This window comes from Lonchura striata, chromosome 23 (assembly GCF_050655825.1).
Source record: "Lonchura striata isolate lonStrDom1 chromosome 23, ASM5065582v1, whole genome shotgun sequence".
NCBI lineage: Eukaryota > Metazoa > Chordata > Aves > Passeriformes > Estrildidae > Lonchura > Lonchura striata.
In genome coordinates this window covers 4,702,802-4,725,236 of record NC_140725.1, presented here as the reverse complement: position 1 = coordinate 4,725,236, position 22,435 = coordinate 4,702,802, and the positions used below count along the sequence as shown (strand labels likewise).

At 53.5% G+C, this 22,435-nt stretch overlaps 1 protein-coding gene across 2 annotated transcripts; it reads right to left on the bottom strand.

The window, feature by feature from the left end:
- Nucleotides 1-22,175, bottom strand: TFAP2E (transcription factor AP-2 epsilon). Of its 2 annotated transcripts, XM_085559796.1 has the most exons (8): nucleotides 22,061-22,175; nucleotides 21,501-21,947; nucleotides 21,143-21,194; nucleotides 8,221-8,439; nucleotides 5,536-5,764; nucleotides 5,210-5,328; nucleotides 2,075-2,216; nucleotides 1-1,531 (listed from the first exon to the last, which is right to left on the bottom strand). In XM_085559796.1, exons 1-8 carry the CDS (start codon nucleotides 22,085-22,087, stop codon nucleotides 1,243-1,245), a joined length of 1,524 nt encoding a protein of 507 aa, XP_085415922.1. In that variant the 5' UTR covers nucleotides 22,088-22,175; the 3' UTR covers nucleotides 1-1,242. The 2 variants fall into 2 exon arrangements, with proteins under 2 accessions (XP_085415922.1, XP_021410471.1); XM_021554796.3 differs by lacking the exon at nucleotides 8,221-8,439 and having other exon boundaries at nucleotides 9-1,531.
- Nucleotides 22,176-22,435: the final 260 nt, after the last annotated feature.

Sequence of the window (22,435 nt, the reverse complement as noted above, 5' to 3'; positions counted from 1 at the left end):
GCTTTCTTCAAATAAAAAGAGGTTTATTAAGAGAATGAGAATGACATTGTAGTGTGGGTGTTGTACATCTATTGCAGCATTAAGAGAAACAACAGCAAGTACAAAATCTTGCAGAACTTCTAGAGTCATCACCATCACAGCCTAGCTTGTCCATGCTACAATTTGGTGGATCCAAAACTTCATTCCCATTTCTAATGACAGAAAATCCAAAGGTTTTCATCTTTCAAAAGAAAAAAATCCCAACCCAAAACAAACAATCAAACAAACAAAAAAAAAGGCAAAACAAAAACCCAACTCAATTTGATATAAATAACTTGCACTGGACATTTTAAAACTTTCAGATTTTAATTACACATAAATAAATATATACAGATTTAGAAGAGTTCCGTTTGGCCTGGTTCAAGTTCTGCTCCTTGTGCTTTATTTATTATTATTACTAATTTTAGAAAGTTGTGTGCTGTTATCTGTGGGTTGTGGAGTTTTATTTAGTCCTGGGTTTAACTTCACCTGCCTTATCCCCAGCCAGGAGGGCAGCAGTCAGGGGGACTCCCCTCGATCCTGCCCTGGGACCCGTTGGCTGTGTGGTTGTTCCTCCCTCGTGCCGTGGCTTGGGGCTCCTCAGCCCACAGGAAAATCCACAGTGAGTCTCAGTTTGAAGCTGTAAACAAAGCCTGGACCTGCTTTAAATCCACAGCAGTTCTGCCAGCACTTTTCCTTGGCCTGGTGTCGGGGCTGGGCTGTGGGTGGGGAAATGGGAAGGTTTCCTGGGTGTTTGCCTCAAAACCAGCAGATAAATCCAGGTAGAGCCAGGGCTCCATCCCCCTGCCCTCACTGCTCCTGCTCTGGGTCTCACACTGATGAGCCTTCTACTCTTTCCTCTCAGTTTTTCAGTTGGAACAAATTCCTGGAGCACGTCAGGATTTCACTATGGGATTTTTAAAAAAGCAAAATAAAATCAAATTGCACATGACTTGGCTTCCTGCATCCACGTAACAAAAAAAAAAAAAAAAGGCAAAACCCCAAAGCCATCAGCCTGGCTTCTCTCAATGTCACTACGTTCATTAGCACTGTTTCCTTCTTAAATTCTTTAAGTCTTCTTTTTTCCTGTCTTTTCTTTGTTTGCTTTACGGGTTTCCCCACGCGTTCAAGCTCAGCAGTTCAGAAAACAGTGCTCTGGGTCACCTTTTCCCCTGGAGCCACCGCTGGTGCCCGGGGAAGCTCCCACCGGGGGAGGCAACGCTGTTATTTCCGATGCTTCACCTCTTTGTCTGACGCTTTGGAGTCCCCGGCCGTGTGCCCGTTCCCCGTGCTGTTCATGAATATTTTATCCAGCCCCTTGAGGGACTCCACCAGGTAGTTCTGGAAGGCGGTGAGGGCGGCGCAGATGGCCGGGCCCCCGAAGCCGTGGGTTATCAGGCTGAAATGAGTCAAACAGCTCTGGACTCCGGGCTCCAGGATGAGCGAGGGCCGGCTGTTCCCCAGCGGAGAGCGATCCTGGGCTATCAGGTCTGCAAACTCCTTGCAAATTTGCCTGAAAGAGAGAGGTTTGGTCACTATAATGCACGTGGAGAGCTGCAGGATACAGTCATAGAATCATAGAACGGTTTGGGTTGGAAGGGATCTAAAAATCATCCAATTCCAACCCCTCTGGTGTGGGCACCAGGTTGCTCAGAACTTCCTCCAACCTAGAATAAAATACTTTCCATTGTGGGGCATCCACAACTTCTCTGGGTTTATTTCAGGGTTCTTTTCCTGCTCCCTGCCTCAACAGCCCCACTGGGAGATTTTTGGCTCCAGCCTGGGGAAAGCCCCTGAGTGCAGAACTGGAGCCACTGCAGCTGCTCCAGCTTTGAAAGGGCACATGAGGCAGTACCAAAACGCTCCCCCAGGCTGGGTTACCCTCTCCCATGCAGGAGCAAACCCTTCAATCCCTGCAGGCTGTCCCCCCTGCTGGACACCTTCCTGCAGCGTGAGCCCATCTCTTCCCCACAGAAGAGCAAAGTTTGGGGGCTAACGCCGCCTTCCCAGCTGCAGATACCGAATGCACCAGTGGCTCGTTGCCCTCTGTACTCACTTGGTAGCCAGCAGCATGTTTTTCCTGGTGTGGAGCTCCGTGGGGTCGGAGTGCTGCCGGCACAGGTACTCTGCCGCCGCCTTGGCCGGGAACTCGGTTTCACAGACGTAGCCGAAATCCCGAGCCAGGTGAATGGCTTCACCTGCGGGCAGGACAGAGGGACATCAGCACTGTGCCAACACCAGTGGGACAGGGAACTGGGAACTGGGAACTTCTGAAGAGCTTCAGCTGTCTCGCTGTTGGAGCTCAGCCCTGGTGGGACTGGCGCCCTTCCCTGTCTCAGTGGCCACCCAAGAGCGCTCCCCACCTTCATCTCTTGCTGCAGAAACGCCACTGAGTTTCTTCTTCTCAGCTGTAAGGCAATCAGTATGTGTAGGCTGAATAAGCCAGTGCCAGCTCTGCACAGCATCTGGGTCCTTCCTTTACTACATTTTACAAGAACATCAAGACAGTGCTGGCCGTAGAGCAGGGTGAGGTGTGACTCTGGGCACCTGCTGCTAAAGGAAGAATAGCAGAGGCATTTCTTACTTGGGAACATCCCCTGCTGCATCTTTCCCTACTTCTTCCAAAATTTCCTGCTTGGCCTCTCCAAATTGAGAAGAGATTGAAAGGGAAACGGGAATGTTTCAGAGTGACCTCAGCCCCGTGACTGCTGGACAAGGCAGGGCAGGAGGAAGGGGCAGGAGGAAAGGGGTTACATCCCCCACAGTGCCCGGGGGCCCTCGGGCTGGACGTGCAGGCAGCGTATCCATCACCCCGTGGAAATGCCCACCCATTGATGGAATTGATCCATCTCCAGGCGTCCCCGTGGAAATAATCAGAGCTGATGGCAATTGATCATGCCCAACACCCGAAATCCCGGTTGGGCAGGCAGAGCTAATTTGCCTTGCCCCCCTGCTGCTCACACGTATTAGGCCATCCATCCTAATAGCATTAACCCAGATCCCATCCCAGCCTGCCCGGCTCCTGGAGCTCAGTCTGTTACAGGGAAGTGTCTCTGCTTCCCACATAACAACAGTACTTTCCACTTCATCTCCTCCTCCTGAGAGAGAGCAAATAAGGTAAACCTAAAAAATCAGAATTGCAGTTGTTTGTGTGAACTGTCAGAAAGGAACAACTGCTGAAAAACTGGTACTGGGATAATAAAAAAGAGTTGAGTGACCTCATGTCAGAGCCAGGGCTGGAGCCAGGATTTATTTCTTCCGTGAGTGTGTGAGTGGCTGCACATTTTAATGTTTTTAAAGGCAATTTGAATGCTGGATTAGAGAGGTGCAGGGTAGGACAGGGCACTTTGGCTTTAGTGTTAAAGACACATTGAGCCAGATCTTGAGGAGGAGAGGCTGCAGGAGGGTGCACAGAGGGCCATGGTGAGCAGAGGGGCACCAAGATCCTGGCTGTGGGCAAACCTCTTCCCAAGAGCTTAGGGATGTTTCTGGAGTGGAAATACAGCCCTGCTGCTCCCCTGGGTCAAGGCTGAAGGTGCTCTCATGGAGCACTTGCCCAAGAGAGGTCAAGTGCTTGGTGTACCTGTTGAGGACTCCCAAGGGAGCTGTTTCTACCTGGTGCTCCCTGGGTGCTCCAGGAATATCCTCCCCATCTGTATGAATGGCTGTGGGTCAGTGTAAGAAAAAATAATTTCATTAGCACTCAAGACTCCATCCATTGGCTCTTTTAAATAATTGGATCTCAGGAAGGCAGAGGGGAGAAAACAAATTAAGCCAAGACAGCAAATATTCAGGAAAGAGAGTGTTTGGGGCAGAGGAGCACAAACCAGTTTGTGTTTGCTGAGTGGTGACAATCCAGCACCACCTTCCTCTGAGTAAAACATCCCCTGGTTCCATCATGCTTACAAGAAGGAGGAAATTATATCCACCAAACACAGATGGCACCACTCCTATTTACTATGAGCTGGAAGGCAGGAACCAAACCATCAGCAGCCACTTGAAATCAAACTGTACATTTCTTCCTTCCTTTCTTTCTTTCCTTCATTCTTTTCTTTCTTTTCTTTTCATGGAAATCAGCCTTTCATTCAGCAGGAACCAACTGCCCTGGGTAACAACCTCCGCCTAATGAAGCGGGTCATTTAATTTGCTGCCGACAATGGAGATGATTTTCTATTCAGGATCCCAAGGCAGCTGCCTGCACCGCGCTGGGCAGGGACACAATGGATTCCTGAGCTCAGAGGGAGGCAGAGCTGTCATTCCATTTGTTTGCATCCCCGTGTGCTTTTCTCCCAGGATGCAGAGGCAACATCATCATTTCCATGGTGGAGAGAAGTAGGAGGGGAGGAAGAAACTGAGTTAGGCAGGGGCACCTCACATGTCTGGGCAGGGCCCTGCCTGCCAGGGCAGCACCTTTTCCATAGCTCTGAGGGTGGCTGCTCCACACCTGAGCTCCACCTGCAAAACCTTGGAGCAGTTTGACATCTCCTTGGTGTCTCACTCATTTCCTGGAGGAGGAAAGGACTTGGATATGGGGCATTTCCTTCTTTATAGGTGATGTGACATGGACCTGAGCTTGGGATGCTGCCCAAGGGTGGTGTGGTTGGAAGCACCTGAGCTGTGCCTTAGGTGGGCACACGGGGCTGCAGAGCAGCTGGGAAATTCTTGGCAGCTTTATTCATTTTTCTTTGTGTTTGGTCTCTGTGACCCAACTGTTAAAACCAGTTCAAAGACATGAGGGATACCCTGAGCTCCAGCCAGAAGGATGCTCACAGTCCTGCTTGGCATCCATGAGGAGGCTTTTTCCATGGGCCACATCTGATCCAAAAGAAATGGCTGAGTTCTGGAAATCAGACATGGAAGCATAGAGTTCTAGAATGGTTTGGGTTGGAAGAGATCTTTAAGATCATGCAGTTCCAACCTCCTGCCGCAGTCAGGCCAACCATGCTTGGACATTTTCTGGGACATTTGCTGTCTTGGTTTCATTTGCATTCTGCCCTCTGCCTTCCCAAGAGTCTGCTCATTTAAAAGGTCACATTCTTGAATCAGTGTGGAGACTTACACGGGGATATTGCCATGCTCATTCAGTGGTGACCACTCTATATTTTAAGAGTTAGGTTTGTGGAAAGCTGGAAATTAAGGGGATGGAAGTTTTGGCATTCCACCCTCCATAGGAGCAAGGAGAGACCCTTACCTTCCACGAGGGATGTGAGCAGGGTGACGTTGGCAGCTTTGCGCCTTCCTGCAGGTAGATTTAGTCCAATTTTCTCTAATCTTTCCCTTAAACACCGACCCCCATTTTTTGATTTGGCTCTAAAAAGAGAAAACAAAGAGGGAAAATAAATTTCCACGTAATTCATGTGAAAATAACCATAATCCTAGTTTAAACTTTGAGATTTGAAAGGAAAGAAGAATAAGCAATAAAAATACTATTCCTTAATGTACCACACACCAGAATTTCTCATCTCTTTATCTGAGCTGGTGCTGAAGATAGATCCTGGGGCTTTTGGAGCAGCTTACCTGCGGAGGACCCCGCCGAGGAGAGAGGCGTTGAGACACTCGGGGGGTGAGAGCCTCCTCTGCACCTCCCCGACCGTCACCTTGTACTTGGAGGTGGAGCTGAGGAGAGAGAGGCGGCCGGGCACGGAGCAGAAAACCTCGTTGGGATTCGTGACCCCTCCGATCAGGCCGTCCTTGTTCATGGACAGGGTGGAGATGGTGGTGCCGTTGGCCTTCGAGGGGATGGGCACTGGAGACAAGCAAGAGGGAGAGAAGAGGCTGAGGGACCCAGACTCTCCAGGCAGCTCTCCAGCCCCTCCCAGACAGCAGCACGGCTGCTGGGATGTCTCATTAGTTCCTTATTTTCCTCAATGAGAGAGGCGAGGTGGGGTGATGAAACTAAACTAAATAAAGGTTAAAGGAAAGGAAGAAGCCTGGACGCTGCCCTCGCCTGCGTTCCCACACCTCCCAGCCCAGCTGTAATTAAAGCCAAGGTTTGGGCTGGTCTCCTGGAAGACTGAGGATTGTCCACAGTGTTGCTGGCTGCTCCTGTGACCAGCTGCCCTCCCTGTCCCCTCTGGGTGCTCCGTGGAGGTGGGTGGCCAGGCAAAACGTGGCTTGTCCCGCTGGCCAGGATGCCAATCCTCTCCAGGGACTGCAGCTGCAGCCCAGCTCTGTGCTAGCACCCACTGCATCCACCAGGCAGGATCAACCACCTGAGCCAACACCTCCACTCCCTGCTCCAAACCCGGGAGCTGCTGGGCTGGCCGAGAGCTGTGCTTCCATTATGTGCCCACGGGAACCAGGGGAAAAAGTTTCTTTGCCTTCAGCTCTGGGATTAACCCCACAAATAGCCACAGCCCTAAACTATCATCATCCTTGGCTTAAAGGAAGCTTGAGAAGATCAAACCCAATTAGTCCACACAACCTTCCCTTTGCTTAATGGGCAAAAGTCAATTAATACAAGGTTAGGCAGGCACTGGTAACTGCAGCATCTCATTGGGTCTACAGCACCACACTGGGGCAAAGGGGCTTGGTTTTCCCATTTGTCATTCCATAAGAAACATTCATGCAATAAAGGTTCATAAGTTAAAACTGTGGATGAAACTTGTGCCAAATCTCTTTGGCTTTTGTGCTCTGAAATTAATAATAAATTTAACTCAGGGGGAAAAAAGCAGGTTTTGAAAGAATCCAAAGATCATTTCTGCCCTGGCATTCTTTGTGCTTCCTCAGGAATGACTGTTTCACAGTCAGATGGCTCCTGCAAGTAACACAGCAGTGACTGCCATGGTTTATAAAGGAAATACATGTGCCCAAAATGAAACAGAAGCCCCAGGATTAACCAGGGAGGGTGCATGTTCTGGACCTGTGAGGGGGCGCTTACAATCGGCATATTGTAAATCCAGCTCCACGACTTGCTAGCATGGCAATAAAAATCAGCACATGCTACATAAAAATGACTCATGTTTTAAGACTAAGGGATAAATGGAAAGGAGCTGAAGGAGATGGAGTTTCCTCCCAGCACAAAACTTGCACAAAGTCAGGAAGCAAAGGGCGAGATGCACCAGTGCCCTGCTGGAGCTGGCAGCTGCAGTCAGTGTTTGCCATGACTGAGGCTGGTTCAGGGCAGCACAAACACAGGAACGTCCCCCTGAGAGACGTAGGAAACCAGAAGTATTTCCAGGAAGGAGCAACTTCAAAGCTTTCTTCTGCAGTCCCAGAACAGGTTAGGTTAGTCTCTAGGGGATCCCTTAAAATCAAAACTCAGAGCGTGTTTGCAAATACTCGTGTGGTGCTGCTGAGCTGTGGGGCCCTGCAGGGTCCCAGCGATGGGGTTCTGCTGCAGAAAGGGTCACCCCCAAACCAAACCCACCCTGGGGAGCAGGTGCTGCTTGTGGTATGGTGGGAAGAGCTGTGTGGAACTGACCCACTCTGCAACCTGGATGACATTTGGATCCACCTGTGCATGCCTGCGATCATGCCGTGGCTGCGCTCAAGCCGCATGCGTGGCCGGGGACCTGCGCACACCCGAGGGACAGCAGAGCCATGCAGGGAGAGGGACAGGGCTCCTGCCTCACCACACACCCATGGGGCACGGTGTCAGGGGAGGAGGCAAACCCAGCTGGTACCAGCGTGGCTTAACACAGAGCCTGTGGAGAACGGGGCTGGAGAAGGGTCTGTGCTTGCCAGTCGCCCCACAGGCAGCGACAGGGAGGCATGGATGATGTTGATGGGCAACATGGAGACACAACACTTGGGAAACACGTACTGGAGGTTTTAGGAATGATGCTACGGTCAGAAACAAAGCCCTGGAAAGCTGTGCCCTGGAGCTGGCTGCTGTGAAGGGTAAAGCCCAGCACAGCTGGGTCAGCCCAGCTCTGTGCCACAAGCAAACCAGGCAGGCACCAGCACTGAGCGTGGATTTTGGCATTGCTCTTCTGCCTCGAAGCCTCAGCCAAGGCCACAGCCCCGTCACTCTGGGCACGTGCAGGTGTGGGACAGGGTGGCTGTGTCACGCAGAGCTCGTGCCCTCACGGGGCACACGGGATGTGAGGGAGGGACGGAGGAGGCGGCAGCGCTGGGAGCTGAGAGGGCCCCGGAGTCCTGCAGCAGTGCTTCATCCATTAGACAGCGTTGCCTCAATACAACAAGAATAAACAAAGCCACATTCGCCATTAATCACGAATTATTGTTATTGAGCCTCACCTGCTGCTGCTTGCCTGGTCTGATCTGCAGCTTGTTTGCCCATAAACATGCTGCAGGAGGGAGACAAGCTACCATTAAAGCCTGACAGCTTTGTTTCCTTGGCTTTTGGGGAACCAAAATTGTCTCTTGCCATCTGAGTAAACCAAAAGTCCCCCTCGATCTTCAGTTGCTGCTTTCCTGTTCCCGCAAGCAGCAGGTGATCGGAGCACCTGAGCCAGCCTGCAGACAAGAAGGAAGCGTGAGAGCGGTGCGAGAGCCCCACGCCCGGCGCCGACCCCCGGAGCCCGGCCGGGAGCGCTCCTGCTGCTCCCGCAGCCTCCTGCCGCGGGCTCGTCCCGGCTACGGCAGAGCCGCGACCCTTCGGAGCAGAGGCAGGGTCTGCACGGTGAGGTTTGAGGCTCTGAACAGCCCCCGGGGACTGCCTGAGTGAGGGAGCAGCCAGGCACAAAAAGGACCTGAGAGACACCCATGCAGGATGTCACATCGTGTCACTGCACTCGTCATCCCTCCTGAGGTCCTGGGATCAGCCATAGGAGACACCCGTTTTTGGCAGGACATCACCTTCCCCACAGTGACCCTCCTCTCCCTCCCTCGTTCTCCCGGCAGGAGCTTGGGCAAGCTCGGGTCCCACTCCTGACCACAGAAACCCAGAAACACATCCCAGAGGTGCTCGTGCACACAGTGACACGCCAACGCGCTGCAAAGGCTGATGAGAAAGGTTGGATACTGGTACCCAAACAACCACACCTCCAGCCCTGCCTGGTGAGTGGGATGGGGTACCCCAGGGTCACCCCAGCTCAGCCCAGGAAACTATAAATGACAGTTTGGGTTGATTCAGCCAAAGAAAGGGGAAAAAGGAGACCTCAGACCTTTAACAACTGCTCAGAGCACTCTTGGGGAGTGCAAGGTCCTCTTTCTTATCTGTTCTTATTGTTTATAAATTATTACTTACTGATGCTTAATTTCTTTACCCTGTCCTCCTAAAGATTTTTTTTTTGCTCTTTTCTTAAGGTGTCTGGCATTTCTGAGAGGGTTTTTCCCATGGAAGTGTTGTATATTTAGATTAATCTTGCTACTTCTAAATCGGCAAATTCAGGTGAGCTTGGCTGCAGACTTCAAAAAATATAACCCCTGTGAAGCATTTTGACCTGCCCTGGGGATGCTGCAGGTGGGCTGGACACAGGTAAGCACTGGCACAGGTCAGAGGGGTCAGATCTGAAAGGGAAAACAGATTTTGGAATAAGATTATGCTGGCAGACCTCAAAGGGCCTCACACATTGCTGATCCTCAGCCCAGTGCTGGTAGAGCACCAGCCACCAAAGCCATTAACTCACTCCTGACTCAATCCAGTTCCTTAGTGCAGCTGGGGAAAATTGAGGCACAGTGTAAGTTTAATCATTTACCACAGCTCAGGTACATGGGTATGACCTGTGTGCGTGCAATTCCAATCTATGGGAATGCCTTTCCAAGCAATCCAGGCTTCAGCTGCTGCCCAAGTGTTGGGAAGTGCTGTTCTGCAGGCTGATTATGTACAGCCTGTTTTCATAGCTCTGGATTTTCTGTAGGAAGCTGTGAAATCAAGCTGTTTGTCACCACATCATCTTGGCTCCTGGTGCTGGGGTGCTTTGGAGAAGGGCAGCATGGCAGTAACAGGCTCACAGCAGAATCTTGCTGAGTGTGGGAAGGGAAACAATCCTCATTTTTTCTGTACACCTCACAGGAAGTGTTTCCATCAGACTCAGCCTCTCACTGCAGCCTTGAACCTCACAGGGCAGGTGCCACTTGCAATCCATCGTATTCCAGGTGTGTGTGAGCAGCACTGGAGAGACCCAAACTCCCACGTGAGTTGCTTGCCCTTGTGCTTGGAGCAAGTACACATTTCTCCATCTTCCCTGTGAACCATGAGGTTTGTGATCTCCCATCAGAGGAGCCTTTTGTGCTGAGTCAGCTCTGGCTTGTCTTGGTGTAACTGTCAGATGATGAACCCCCACAAGTGCATTTGCTGTGGCTCAAAAAACCCTGATGCAGAGAGTGATTTCAAACAAGTCCTGGTGTCCAAAACCACTAAGGGTTTCATCCCTTGACTTTCCTGGGCTGGAGAACACTCTGCCTGCCTGGGGTTATCTCCTCGTGTCTGGCACAGCCAGAATGAAATTGTGTTATGACACAGGATAAGTCACTATCCCAGTTTGGGCTTGACTGTCTCCCGCAACAAATTGCAGATAATAATATAATAATGTCTACCTGGGAGGGATGTTATGATACCAAATTAAAACTTTCCAAGTAATCTCTGGTGGGAGATTTCTCCAGGGTAGATGTCCTTGGGTGTTGAATGCACCAGAAATAGTTGCTCCAGCCCCTGAGCACAGGATGGATGGGATGATGCCCCTTGGAGCAGACAGGCAATGGAAAAGCAATTCCATGAACAAAAGGAGTCCCATACCTCCAGCCCATGGGATGGGATGCCACAGCCTTGTCTCCCTGAGGGTTTTTTAGGGGACAGCCGGGAGAAAGGTATAAACACGACTGAATGGATTACTCAGCTGTGAATCCAGCGAATGGAATAAGGAGCCTCATGTCTTCAAAGTGTCCCAAAAGAAAGCACAAAATTACTGCCACTTCTGTTCTGGCTTGCAGAGGTAGATCCTTTGGCTTTTAAGTTTAAGGTAAAAAGAAGGAGCAAAACAAACCCATTCTTCAAAGGCTTTCACTTAGAAAACCCTGGAGAATTTATTGCTTTTTCCCGGTGAAATCCAGCACGAACCGATCCGCAGCCCTGCGCCTCCGCTTCCTCATCCTCTCGCACGGTCCGGGCTGAGAATGCTCCATCCCTTAGCTCCTGCATTCCTTCTCCTTCCTCATATTTGTTCACCGAAGTTTGTGGGTGAAATTACCATTGTGATTCCTGGAAATGGGCACTTTGAAATGTAAATATTCGGTGAAAAAGGTGCAGCTGCAGCCCGGCTCACTCTTCGATGCCGTGATTGCCGGGAGCTGCGGGAGCCGGTGTCCGTGCTCAGGGCTGGCAGAAATCCATCGACTTTTGTGTTTAAGGGAAAAGAAACTTTGCCTACAAAAAGAGAAAAATACGAAGTACAGACTCGTTTCCATAGGAGAAATGTGCTGCTTGCTTGCAAAATTATCTGCAAGCAGGAAAATTTGTGGTACTTGGGAATTGAGTTGCTTATCGTGGTGTTATTTATTCTGTTCCATTTTCAGCTGGAGCTCGGGGTGCTGTAAGGGGAAAAACAGGTCCAGAGGGAACATGCAAATCGCTGCCCGTCTTACAAGTCTGTTTTCTTCTCTCCCCAGACACACTGCAGGTAAATTCTCTTCCTCGGTAAGGCGGAATCCCTGGATATCGGAGCTTTTATTGCGACATCCCTTTAAAAGTGGGAGTGCGCTACCGTTGAGATCGCATTTTAAAGAGGTGGCAGTGAATCGCCTTAGGAGACAACCTGGGACAAAGCAATCGCTCATCTTCAGGCACACCAGCGCTGTCTCCAGCCCCCCACCAAAGCCCCTCAGCCCCCCGTCCCTCCCCAGGGCCGCGCCCCGCTCGGCTCGGCTGCCTCGGGCATCGCTGCGGGGCAGAGCCGCAAGGGCCACCCGCACCCTCCAAACCTGCCGCAGGTGCCGAGGTTTTGGTGCCACGGCTCTGCAGGTGCAGCGGTGACAGCCCCAAGCCCCCCGGTTTGCTCCGGGCCGGGGGTCCCGCTCTCGGAGCCGCTCGGGCCGGCGGAGCTCGGGGGGATGGATGGATGTTTGTGCGCAGCCCCTGCTGGAAGGGCTGCACAGAGGTGAGGGGTTGCTCTTGTCGTCCGGAAGAGCTGTCAGTGAGCTCATCTAAGCTTCGTTTGAATGTTTCTGATGTAAATTATAAGATGGAGATACATATATTTAAACATATCTGGATGTGGGTGTGAGCCAGGGGCAGCTGCTCCTTCCATCCCTTTAAAAGCCCTTTTTCAGGGAGGAGGTGCTGCAGAGTTCAGCTGCACCAATTTCCTGGTGTTTCAGCAGAGAGGTATTTATTGATGGTCCAGGGAAGGAGGTCAGAGCCATCAGCTGTATTTCAAACGCGCAGTCTGTAATTATCCTCTCTTCCCAGAGGGGATTATACAGGTATTCTCTTTATCTCGAATGCACAACCTGAACCAAGTCCCCCTGTCAAAGAGCCTCTCTAGGAACCACCATCATCGGCCTTTTCAAATGGAAGGATGGAAAGAATCTTGGTTTTATCTGTGGGTTTTCGAGATGCTGAGCTTCGATAGGGAAATGAATCTCGGACCCTCAGAGGAGAGCAGGGGACTTCAATCTATTCCCATGAGAAAGCTAATCAGGAGAGGCCCCATGCCTATGCAAAACTCCCGTATTTAACATTTTGTTTCTCATGCAAATCCATTCATCAGGTTAGGAAAGAAATGTGAAGTTGCCATGTGATATTAATTCCATTTTTCATTCTGTTTGACCCAGTGAAGTCCCAACCATGCATCACTGCAGGTGTCTCCTGGGAAGCTTTGGGATGGATTGACAGGGCAGGAAGGTTCAGACTCCCCCAAATCCATGGGTATAATGACCTGGTTAAGAATGGTCCCTGCTGAGTACATCATGCTTTGATAGGAATGGCCAGCTGATAGAATATTAAAATTTACTCAGCCTCCTGCGCTCCTGCAGGATTTGGGGAGAGGACTAGAAAGTGCTTTGCAATTGATAATTTCAGCTAATGCATTTTCTGCTTCACCGTTTAGGAATGACTCGACCTCAAATATGCTGCTGTTCAGAATAGTTTGTCCGTTTTTTGGAAACTGTTCACAATGAATTTGTGGTGAGTTCCCACATGTTTCCTTTCCATGCTTCATTTCATGGAGTGGATTCTGCTGTCTGGGGAGCCCTGATGTCACAGCCTGAGCAGTAACTTGCAGAAACTCTTCACTGGAAGTCACCAAACAACAGTGATTAAAATGTCCCCCTAAACCATAAAATTCAGGTGTCTGAACCTTTAAAGGGAATGAATGAAAATTATTTGGGTTCTGCTTTTGAGTGACAAAGTGTTCGGAGATATTTCCTGCACTGTTCGTTGGAAGCTGCCCGATGCACCAACTTCATTGGAGAAGTCAGTTTAGTCTGGTAATTCACATTATTTCCCTCCCCCTTGATTCTAAATTATTTTTTCTGAATCTGCAGCTATGTCCTTCCATATCTACATTAGAAAATTAACTGTTTCACTTTCAGTTCAATTACTGAAGAATGATTTAAAATTCAGTTCAAATTCTGCCCGTATAGAATTCATGTTTCACAGCACAAACCAAGCAGGTTTAGAGAAGGGAGGCTGGAGAGGCAGAGGAATTGGAAACCCATGCTGCTCCATGCTGACAGCAAGGGAAGTTTCCCATCCAGTGTCACCCCTGGCTGTGCTGCAGCGAGTGCTCCTGGCCCCACACACTGCAGCATCAACCACCCCAAGTTTACTCCTTTAGCAGCACAAACACCTTGGCAGCCAGTCTATGAGATCTTTATGTGTTTAAACAATTTCATCCATTTCACAATGACATGCAGGGGAGATTTTCCCTGTATTCCCTATAGGTGCACCTGAATTTGTGTGGCTGGGATCTCCATAAGCGAAAAGGGGAGGACAAAGCTGTGACACTGCGGTGAGCGGTGGCCGATCCTGTGGAAGCCACTGCAATGTTCCTGTCCATTTGTTAAATCTGTTTAGGTTGTTAAAGGGCAAAAGACTATCCAGCAAATATTAGACATGAATAATAATAGAAAAAAAATTCTTCTCTTCATACTGAGCTCGCTGCCAGCCCGCTGAAGCCACTACGATGTTCCTGTCCATTTGTTAATTCTGTTCAGGTTGTCGAAGGGCAAAAGACCATGCAGCAAAGATTAGACATGAATAATAATAGAAAAAAATTCTTCTCTTCATACTGAGCTCGCTGCCAGCCCGCCGAGCTGGCGGGTTTCAGTCTGGGTCTGACCACAGCAACGTGAATGTCTCGGTCCAGCGGCTCCTCCGGAGCTGCCGGCTCGTCCAGGGATCGCTCTGGGGACAGGCACTGCTCAGCCACTGCCACAGCAAAAAAGGCTTTTCCTTTTCCTTGCTCAGATGCCCTGGGTTGCTGACACCAGTGTATTGGTGAGACAAACCCTCTGATGATGGTTTTTCAATGGTCACCCCATCTCTTGCTAACTGGGATCTTGTGCTGGAAACCTCCCTAAGCAGCCTGGGTCAGATCCTCAGCTCGCACCTCTCCAGGCCCGGGATGGTGGCTCTGCTTTCTCCCGTGCATGTGGCCACTTTGGGGCTCCCAGGGAGCCCTGGGGACACCACTTGCTCCCTGGGACCTGTCTGACCAGTCCGGAGGGAACAGGACCTGACCCAATCCCTCGCTCCCTGGCGCCTCAGCACTCTGGTGACTGATGCCAGATAAATGCCTGAGATAGAGGGTGGGGAGACTCAGCCCGGCTGGAATCCCAAGCACGCACGGCAGACACTGTGATGGATTTTAAAGCCACGAAGGTGAACCTGCTCCCAGCTCCCCTTGTCCTGCTTCAAGCCCCATGCTCCTGCTGTGCTGGGTTTTGGGGTTGTTTAATTGAAATGGGTACCCTGGGCTCTTTTCTAGCAATTCCCTCTCACTCCCATGTGCTTCTCTGCCCTTTCCCCCAAAACCACAACGCTTCTCACCAAAGGGAAGGCAATACCCAGGCACAGCAGAGCTGGGCTGGGGACAGGCCAGGGAGACGAGAGCTGAGCATGCAGCAGCTCCAAGCATCACATCCAGATTTGCTAATTAGTTCCTCCATTAAGAATTAAAATAAACAAACAAATGGAAGGAAAGAAAGAGTGAGTAATTCCCTGGATCACACAGGAAAGGGTGGGATGGTTTAGTGGTTAGAGTGCTAGTCTAGGACTTCAGAGAACCTCATTTAGGCTCTTCAAATAATTAAGTGAGATTGCAAACATTTTTTTTCTGAGATCATATATCTTAGAATATTAATAAACTGGGAGGAATAGTCTGTGTTTGCCTTTGCTGTGCTGCAGGTTTAGTGTGACCCTGGGCTGGAGTGACACTGATGGGTCCCTGTGGGTCTTGCCTGTGTCTGTGTGTCCTGATGGATCCCAGTGAGGCAGGTACCTGTGCTGTCACACAAATTAAGATCTTGGCACCATTTCCTTTGCAGGGACAAACATCACAGGTGTCACCTGGCCAAGGCTGTCCTGCTGCCGGTTCACCTGTGGATGAAGTAGCACCTGTGGGAGCCAAGGTAGTGATGTGACAGTGGCCACCAAACTGCAAAAATACCTAACAGTCTCCAAAATGAAGGGAAAGGTGCTCCAGAGCAAGCCCAACATGTCTGTGCCGCTCAGGTGAGGCTGTCCATGGGGAAGCCTCACCTGAGGTTCTCCCCCCAGAGCAGAGGTGCTCAAGCCACATGCCAAAATACAACCCAAGCCAGCTTTCCTGAACCTACCCTTTAACAGTTGCTCTTTATTTCAAACAAAGAAAAAAATTCATTTGAAAACATCTAATTAAACAGTAAGTCATGACAAGGTACATGAAACTTGGAGATAACACATGCCTGGGAGGCACTGGGGAGGTTGAGACAAAGCCCAGCGCCTTCACCAGTACCCGCGTGTGTTATCTCACATGAACACACACCTGGGCTTATCCCGGTGCAATTATAGGACATTAAAAATATAATTTTAATGGAGGAATGGTGATCTGGATGCAGTTCAGAGTAAAAACTTTCTTTTAAGTTTCTCTGTTTGATTAGTAGGTGTTCCTGCCGTGTGCGCGCGAGGCAGAAGCGCCGGGCTCGGGAGGTGTGACTGGGTTTTGAGGCACGCTGCTCGATCTCCCGGTGTGTGCGAGGGCTTGTCGAAACTTTAAAGCATTCGTGAGCAGCACTAAGGCAGCAAAACTTCCAGTCAAGACCCGGCTTGTCCCGGGTGAGCCCCTTTTCCTACTCAGGCAAGCTAGCGCCGCAGATGAAGCTGCAGAGAGCTGGGAGGGCTCCCCAGCAAGCCCAGCACCCTGCAGCTGACTGGAAGCCAAGTACCTCCACCCACGGCCCTGGACAGTCCTATAAAAGCTGTGTCTTCACAGCCCCAGGTGTTTTACAGGATGACCTCATTTATTACCTTGCTCGTCACAGGAAATGATGTTTATCTAATCTACCATTCTTTCAGGATTTTTTTTTTTTTTTTTTGCCCTGCCACATCTGGCTTCTTCCGTTTCTTACAGCTCAATTACTCCTTGCATCAAAACAAAGGAGAAATGGCACTGCTGCCCTCATGCCAGTGCCCCAGTCCCACCAGCTTGAGAAGAAGCTGAGAAGCTTCAAAACTTGGAGCTCCCCTTCGGTGGTGAGTGGATGTAAGGATCTCGGTCTTAATCTCCCTCCTCTGCCGCATTCCTTAGTAGTGACAGCTACTTCTTGCAATATTCCTGACTGTGGGCTCTGAAGCACAGCTTTCCATCTGTCTGTCCAGTATCCAGCCAAACAGGTCCACATTCCTGAGCAGAAACGCTAGCACTGCTCCTCGGAGCGGCTCGAAAGCCTCGGGTGGAAAGTGGAACAAGTCACAAACACGAGGGAGCAGCCAGCTCCACAAACACGAGGGACAGCGGCAGGACCAGATCCACAAAAACGAGGGACAGTGCAGCACCAGATCCACAAAAATGAGGGACAGTGGCAGCACCAGGTCCCACTGCCCCAGCACGGAGCCTGGCGAGCGCCTGGGTGCCAATGCGAGCCCACGCTGGTCACACCCTGCTCTGTCTCTACTCCAGGTTGTAAAATGCCACAGCCAAAACTTGTGCCCGCGAGCGGGTGCACCCCTATGGCTCACCCTGCTCCCGCTGCCACAGGGCCCCAGCTCCCTCCTGCCCACCGCCAGCAGGACCCCGGGCTGCTCCCACATCCCAGCGTGTCCCCAGGTGCCAGGGAAAGAGATTTGTATTTTCCTTTGTAATAAAAAGGCTCTCCCAGAAGCTTTCTGCTGATCCCAAAAGGATGTGAAAGCAATAAAACCCCTCCTTATTTTACAACCAAGCTGCGGGATTTTTTGCTACTGAGCACAACGACCCAAAGCTTGATTTCATAACCAGAAGGTCGCACCCTGCACGAGGAGCTCGGGACTTGCTGAGTCCCCAGTTTTATGTCTAGGGGGGTCTCACAGCCAGACCTCGGTAGGTGACCTGGGCAGCTAAATATCAGGGCAGCAGGTGAGCAGAGAAGAAAATTCCTGAGCTGCAATAGCCCCAACTAAACTTTTTCAGAGCTAATTTTAATGTTTCCCAGTCTAATATCTTCCTGGTCTTATATAAATGCTTGGAAGGGAAAGTAAAATTAATAATTATAATTATAATAATAAACCAAACCACAAACAGAACAACAACAAAAGAAGGCAAAGAAAACTATTTCTGAAATACTTCTGAAAAAAAGGAGAGAATGAACAAATGGGGGTACAAGATATTCATAAATGCTCTGCTGCCCTATCCAAGGTTTTATCCATTTAATTCCCAGACTAAATCTACCACCACATTTGTCATGACAGCACGGGGGAAAAACTCATCCTCCGTTTTTCAGAGCCATCACATCTCTCCCTGCTCCAAGTGAAACCCCAGCTCGCACACCGCACGCCACAACCAAACTGAACCCCCTCACCGGGGATTTCTCTGTACCCCTCATCACCCGGCGCCTCCAGCCCTGGGGATCACCACGGCGACAACGAACCAGAGCCAGTCCCGAGGGCAGCGGTGGAAACGGGGATTTGAACGCGTTTCCAGCCGGGATCTGCCTCCCCGGGCTGCACCCGCCGCCGGGACCCGGCTCCCCCGGCGCGATGCGGGCACGGCGCAGCCACCGCCGGCACTGCGGGACGGGGGTCCCGGGGCGAATCCCCGCTTTTCCTTCCTTGTTTCATTCGGGGTTACCTGCAGCCAAAGGGCCGGAGCGCTGCGGGCTGGGGAAAACGCTGGGAGAGGGGAGAGTGGCAATACACCGCGTCCCCGAGATTCCCGCAAAACCCCTGGAATTATATTAACGGCTGGAAGTTTATTTAAGAAGGAAAAGGAGGGAAAACAAACACGCAGTCAGGGATGCTCCCACATAGCGCTCCGAGGCTCCGGGCAGCATCTCCCCCGCGCCGGGGCCCGTCCGTGCCGGGGGACATCGGCAGTGACCCCCCTGCCGCGGGGTGGCCCCGAAACCCCGGGATACCGGAGGGGAGCGGCTGCGGGGACAGCGCGGGGCCGCGGGCTCTCCCCTCCCGTTCCGGGCTCTTGCTGCCCGGGGACTAAATGCGACTCCAAGGACGGGAGTTAAAAGGGAGATCTGGGGAATTGGGGCAGGTAATTAATATTTTGTTGAAGCAGGACAACAGTATCTCGGTAACTAATTAGGCGAGATAAATCTGTTTCCACACGCAAAGATTTCTATCAGGTTTCTGTCCGACGGCCATTCCGTCAGGAATTCCGGGATTAATCGGTATTTAGGATCTCGGTGCGATTTAGGACAAAATTGCACTTTTAAGGTTTACCCTCGCTCCCTTCAGAGAGGGGATCCTCGAGCCCTGCTGCCCAGCCGCTCCCTCCGGCACCTTCTGCCCGGGACCCGCCGGGAGCTGCCTCAGATGGCTTTAATTTGATTTTATTTTTCCTGGGGTGTCATTCACCCGCAGGGTCCCGGGCTCGGCTCTGGCCCCGCTGGAGCTCCAGAACACAGCTCAAAGTTGACAGAGCCAGCAGAGTGAGAACGACCACATTTTATACATTCGAAAAAATTAAATAAAGCCGAATGTAAAGGAATTTATTCCCCGGGCCGTGTGCAGGGCAGAGGGATTCCCGGCTGCGGCTTCCATAATTCCTCTGATTTCTTTAGAGCTGAACTCGCCGGTTTGGGAGCTTCCAGGGGCAGGGAAAGGGGAGCGTGGCCATCGGCTCCGGTCCCCGTTGGCCCGATCCCCGACAGCGGGGTGGGGTGACGGAGCGGTGCCGGGACGGAGCCCCCGGTGCCGTCCCGCCGCTCCCGGTGTGGCTGCCCAAGTATCCCCACAAACACGCTCTTGGCTCTGGATTTATCGATTTCTCCAGCAAATTCGGAGCTTCGCTCACCAAACACAGGAATAATAATAGAAGAAAATTAAAATAATAAAAAAGAAGGCAAAAAGAGGGACGGTAAAAATATATTAATATTTTAAAAATTTAAAAATACCCAAACATGAACGGGCATGGAAGAACGAGTGTCCTTGAGCACAGGGGCTGCGGTTGAGCTTTTCGCACCGTTCCTGCCTTCAGCCGGCGATATTTTAATTTTATTTTTCCTTTCTTTTTTTTTTTTTTTTTCTTTCCAATACTAGAGGACTAGAGAATCTCCAAGAGCAAAAAACCAGGCACTAAACAACGACAAATCCTCCCGAGAGGAGACAAAAAATTCTAGTAATGGCGCTTTTGGAAAAAGGAGGGGGAAAACCCCAATGAACCACTATAACTCCAACTGAACTTCCAGACAAATATTCCCACTGTGGAGTGTTTCCCGAGCGTTCCGGGGTGCTCCTGCCCGGCCCACGCCGCGGTCGGTGCCGGTTTATGCACCCCTCAGCTTCTTGCAACCATTCCTCACTCCCGAATATTTAATGAAACGCCTCTCCAGCGCTCTGATTAAAGCTCAATTAATGCGGGTCATTAATGTCCCGCTGGCAGCCGCGTGTTCCTAGAGCAGCTTTTTCTAGGGAAAGGGGCTGCGGCGCACCAGGATGGCACCGATGGCAGCTGGGGAAGAACCGCACGATCGGGAGGCTTTTCGTGCAGGTACCGGGGATCGGCTACGGCCCGGACCAGCACCGGGACCGCGGGGCCGTAGCACCCACCGGCCCACGTTACCGAGCCGTGCCGGGGGCTGAGGTTCCCTTCGCACGGGGGTCGGCGGTTAAAGGCGAACTTCCCATCCACATATTTCTGTAAAAAATCGCGGGAAGGAGCCAAGAGCAGTGCTGGAATATTCCAGAGTAGAGATCGCCCCGAGCACCGCGCTGGACGTTCCGGGCCCCTCTCCTCACTCTCGCAACGCCCCGGCGGAAGATTTCGTACAGATATATTTTAGGGAGCTGAGCTGTTCTACCCTCAGGTTCCTTGGGATGTGGGGGACTGGTCAGCGTGCGGGGAAGAACCGGACGCGGGAGACCCCGGGGGTCGAGCGGGACCTCTGCCCGCAGCCCCGTTCCCAGCCCCGGAGGGGAAGGCTGCTCCTCCCCTCCGGTCCCGGAGCGGAGCCGTGGTTCTGGAGCGGCAGAGCTGGGTCTCCGCAGACCCGGGTTTTGCCGAGATGGGGCTGCAAGGACGGGCAGCACCGGCCCCAAAGCCGCGCCGCTTCTCGTCTCCGTTAAACGCGTCCCCCACCTCGGTACCAGTCCCGCCGAACGGGCCCGATCCGCCGCGGTCCGGGGCGATGTGGAGCGGTTCGCGGCCCATGCTGCCTTCCCCACCGCCGGGCAAGGGGCTCCGATCGGGGGGCGGAGGGACCGGGAGCACCGGGAGCTGCCGCCGAGCGCCGCCGGGGCATCCCCGGGCTTTCCACGCAAACCGTACGCGGCCGCCGGCGGGGTGGGCCCCGGGGCTCCCCGACAGCAGGGTCCGCCCGTCCGGGCCCTTCGGTACCGGGAAGGAGCGGCGGCCGCGGTACCGCCCGAGGGAGAGCAGCGGGCCGGGGGCGGGTGGGCGCGCTGGCCCGCCGGGACCCGCCGCTTTCGTTTTAGTCTCTCCGGGGACAGCAGCGAGCCCTTCCCGACGGGCGGGGGACAGCCCCGCGGGAGGGCGGACGCGGGGGGACCCGACGCTGGGGAGCCCCGAGGGCAGGAACGGGGCCTGGTCCGGTGCCGCTTTCCGCTGAGCCGCCGCGCTTTTCTTACCTTTCTTGATCACGGACTGATCGAGCAGGTTCATCCCGCCGTCGTCCACGGCCTGAAAGCACCGAGGGAAGAGCCGTCAGCCGGCTCCGGGCACCGGCTGCTCGCGACGCGGGGACGGCGCGGCCGCGGCCCGATCCCCCCGCTGCCCCCGGCCAGAAGGAATTCTGAGGGCACGAACGAGCCCCAGCATGGAAATCCCCGGCCCGATGTTTCTGCTTGCCCGGGGGTACGGACGCCGAGGGGCCCGACTCGTCCCGGCCTGGAGTCCCCGGTCGCACGGGCAGAGGGATCTGGCCCCGTCCCCGCGCAACCAACCCACCCCGGGCACCCTCCCGGTGCTCCCGCCGTCCCCCCGTACCTGGATGTCCTCGAGGCCGTGGTGGCCGAGGCCGTGGAGGCCCAGCGGGCCGTCGGCGAGGCCGTGGCCGCCGTCGGGCAGCCCGTGGAGCAGGCGGGGCACGGCGGGGTACTCGCGGCGAGGGTCGAGCCCCAGGGCGCGGTGGGTCTGCGAGAGCAGCCCCGGCTCGTCCTGCCGGCCGCGCTGCGGGGGCCAGGCCGGCTGCTGGTGCTGGTGCAGCGGGCTGAGCGCCGCGTACGGGTCCGCCAGGTGAGGGTAAGCGGGCTCCTGGCCCTGTGGGTAGGGCAGCGGCGGCTGCGGGTACGGCGGGGGGAAGTAGGGCGGCTGGAAGTCGGCGGCGGGCGTGTGGCAGAGCGGCGGCGCCGAGCCGTAGGGCGCCTGGTTGAGCGAGGGCAGCTGCGGCAGGCGGGCCCCGGCCGGCGCCCCGGGCAGCCCCTCAGCGCGGTCCTGCGGCGGCGAAAACAGCGGCGGTGAGGCGGGCACGGACCCCAGGCCCCATACCCCGACCCCCCGTCCCGTCCCATCCCGTCCCGTCCCACCCGTGCTCGTCCCGCACTCACCATGCCCGGGTAGCTGTGCACAAGCATCGGTGCGGGCCCGCGGCAAGCCCCGGGCGGGCCGGGCCCCGGGGGTGCCCCCGTCTCCGCCCCTCTATCCCGCCGGAGCGGCGTCTCCCATCGCCCGCCCGCTCCTCTGCGCCGGCCCCGACTCCATGCACGCCAGTTATAGCGGCGGGGGCGCGCCCGCCGCCCCGGGAGCGCGCGTCAGAGCGCGGGGACGGGGACGCGCCTCCCGCTCCCGCGGGGCCCCGACGGCTCCCGACAACGGGCGCGGCGGGACGGCGGCGGGAGGCGGCCGGGGCGGGGGGCGAGGGGCACCCGCCGCCCCCTGGGAGCGGGGCTGGTGCTACCTGCGCTGCCCTGTCCGGTACAGCA

Excerpts from the sequence above, each read along its gene's own strand:
- TFAP2E (XM_085559796.1), bottom strand. The coding sequence starts at position 22,087 with ATGCTTGTGCACAGCTACCCGGGCATG. Across the intron at positions 5,765-8,220 it reads GACCAGGCAAGCAGCAGCAG|TGCCCATCCCCTCGAAGGCC; the intron begins GTGAGGCTCAAT and ends GCTTGTCTCCAG. Across the intron at positions 1,532-2,074 it reads AACATGCTGCTGGCTACCAA|GCAAATTTGCAAGGAGTTTG; the intron begins GTGAGTACAGAG and ends TCTCTCTTTCAG.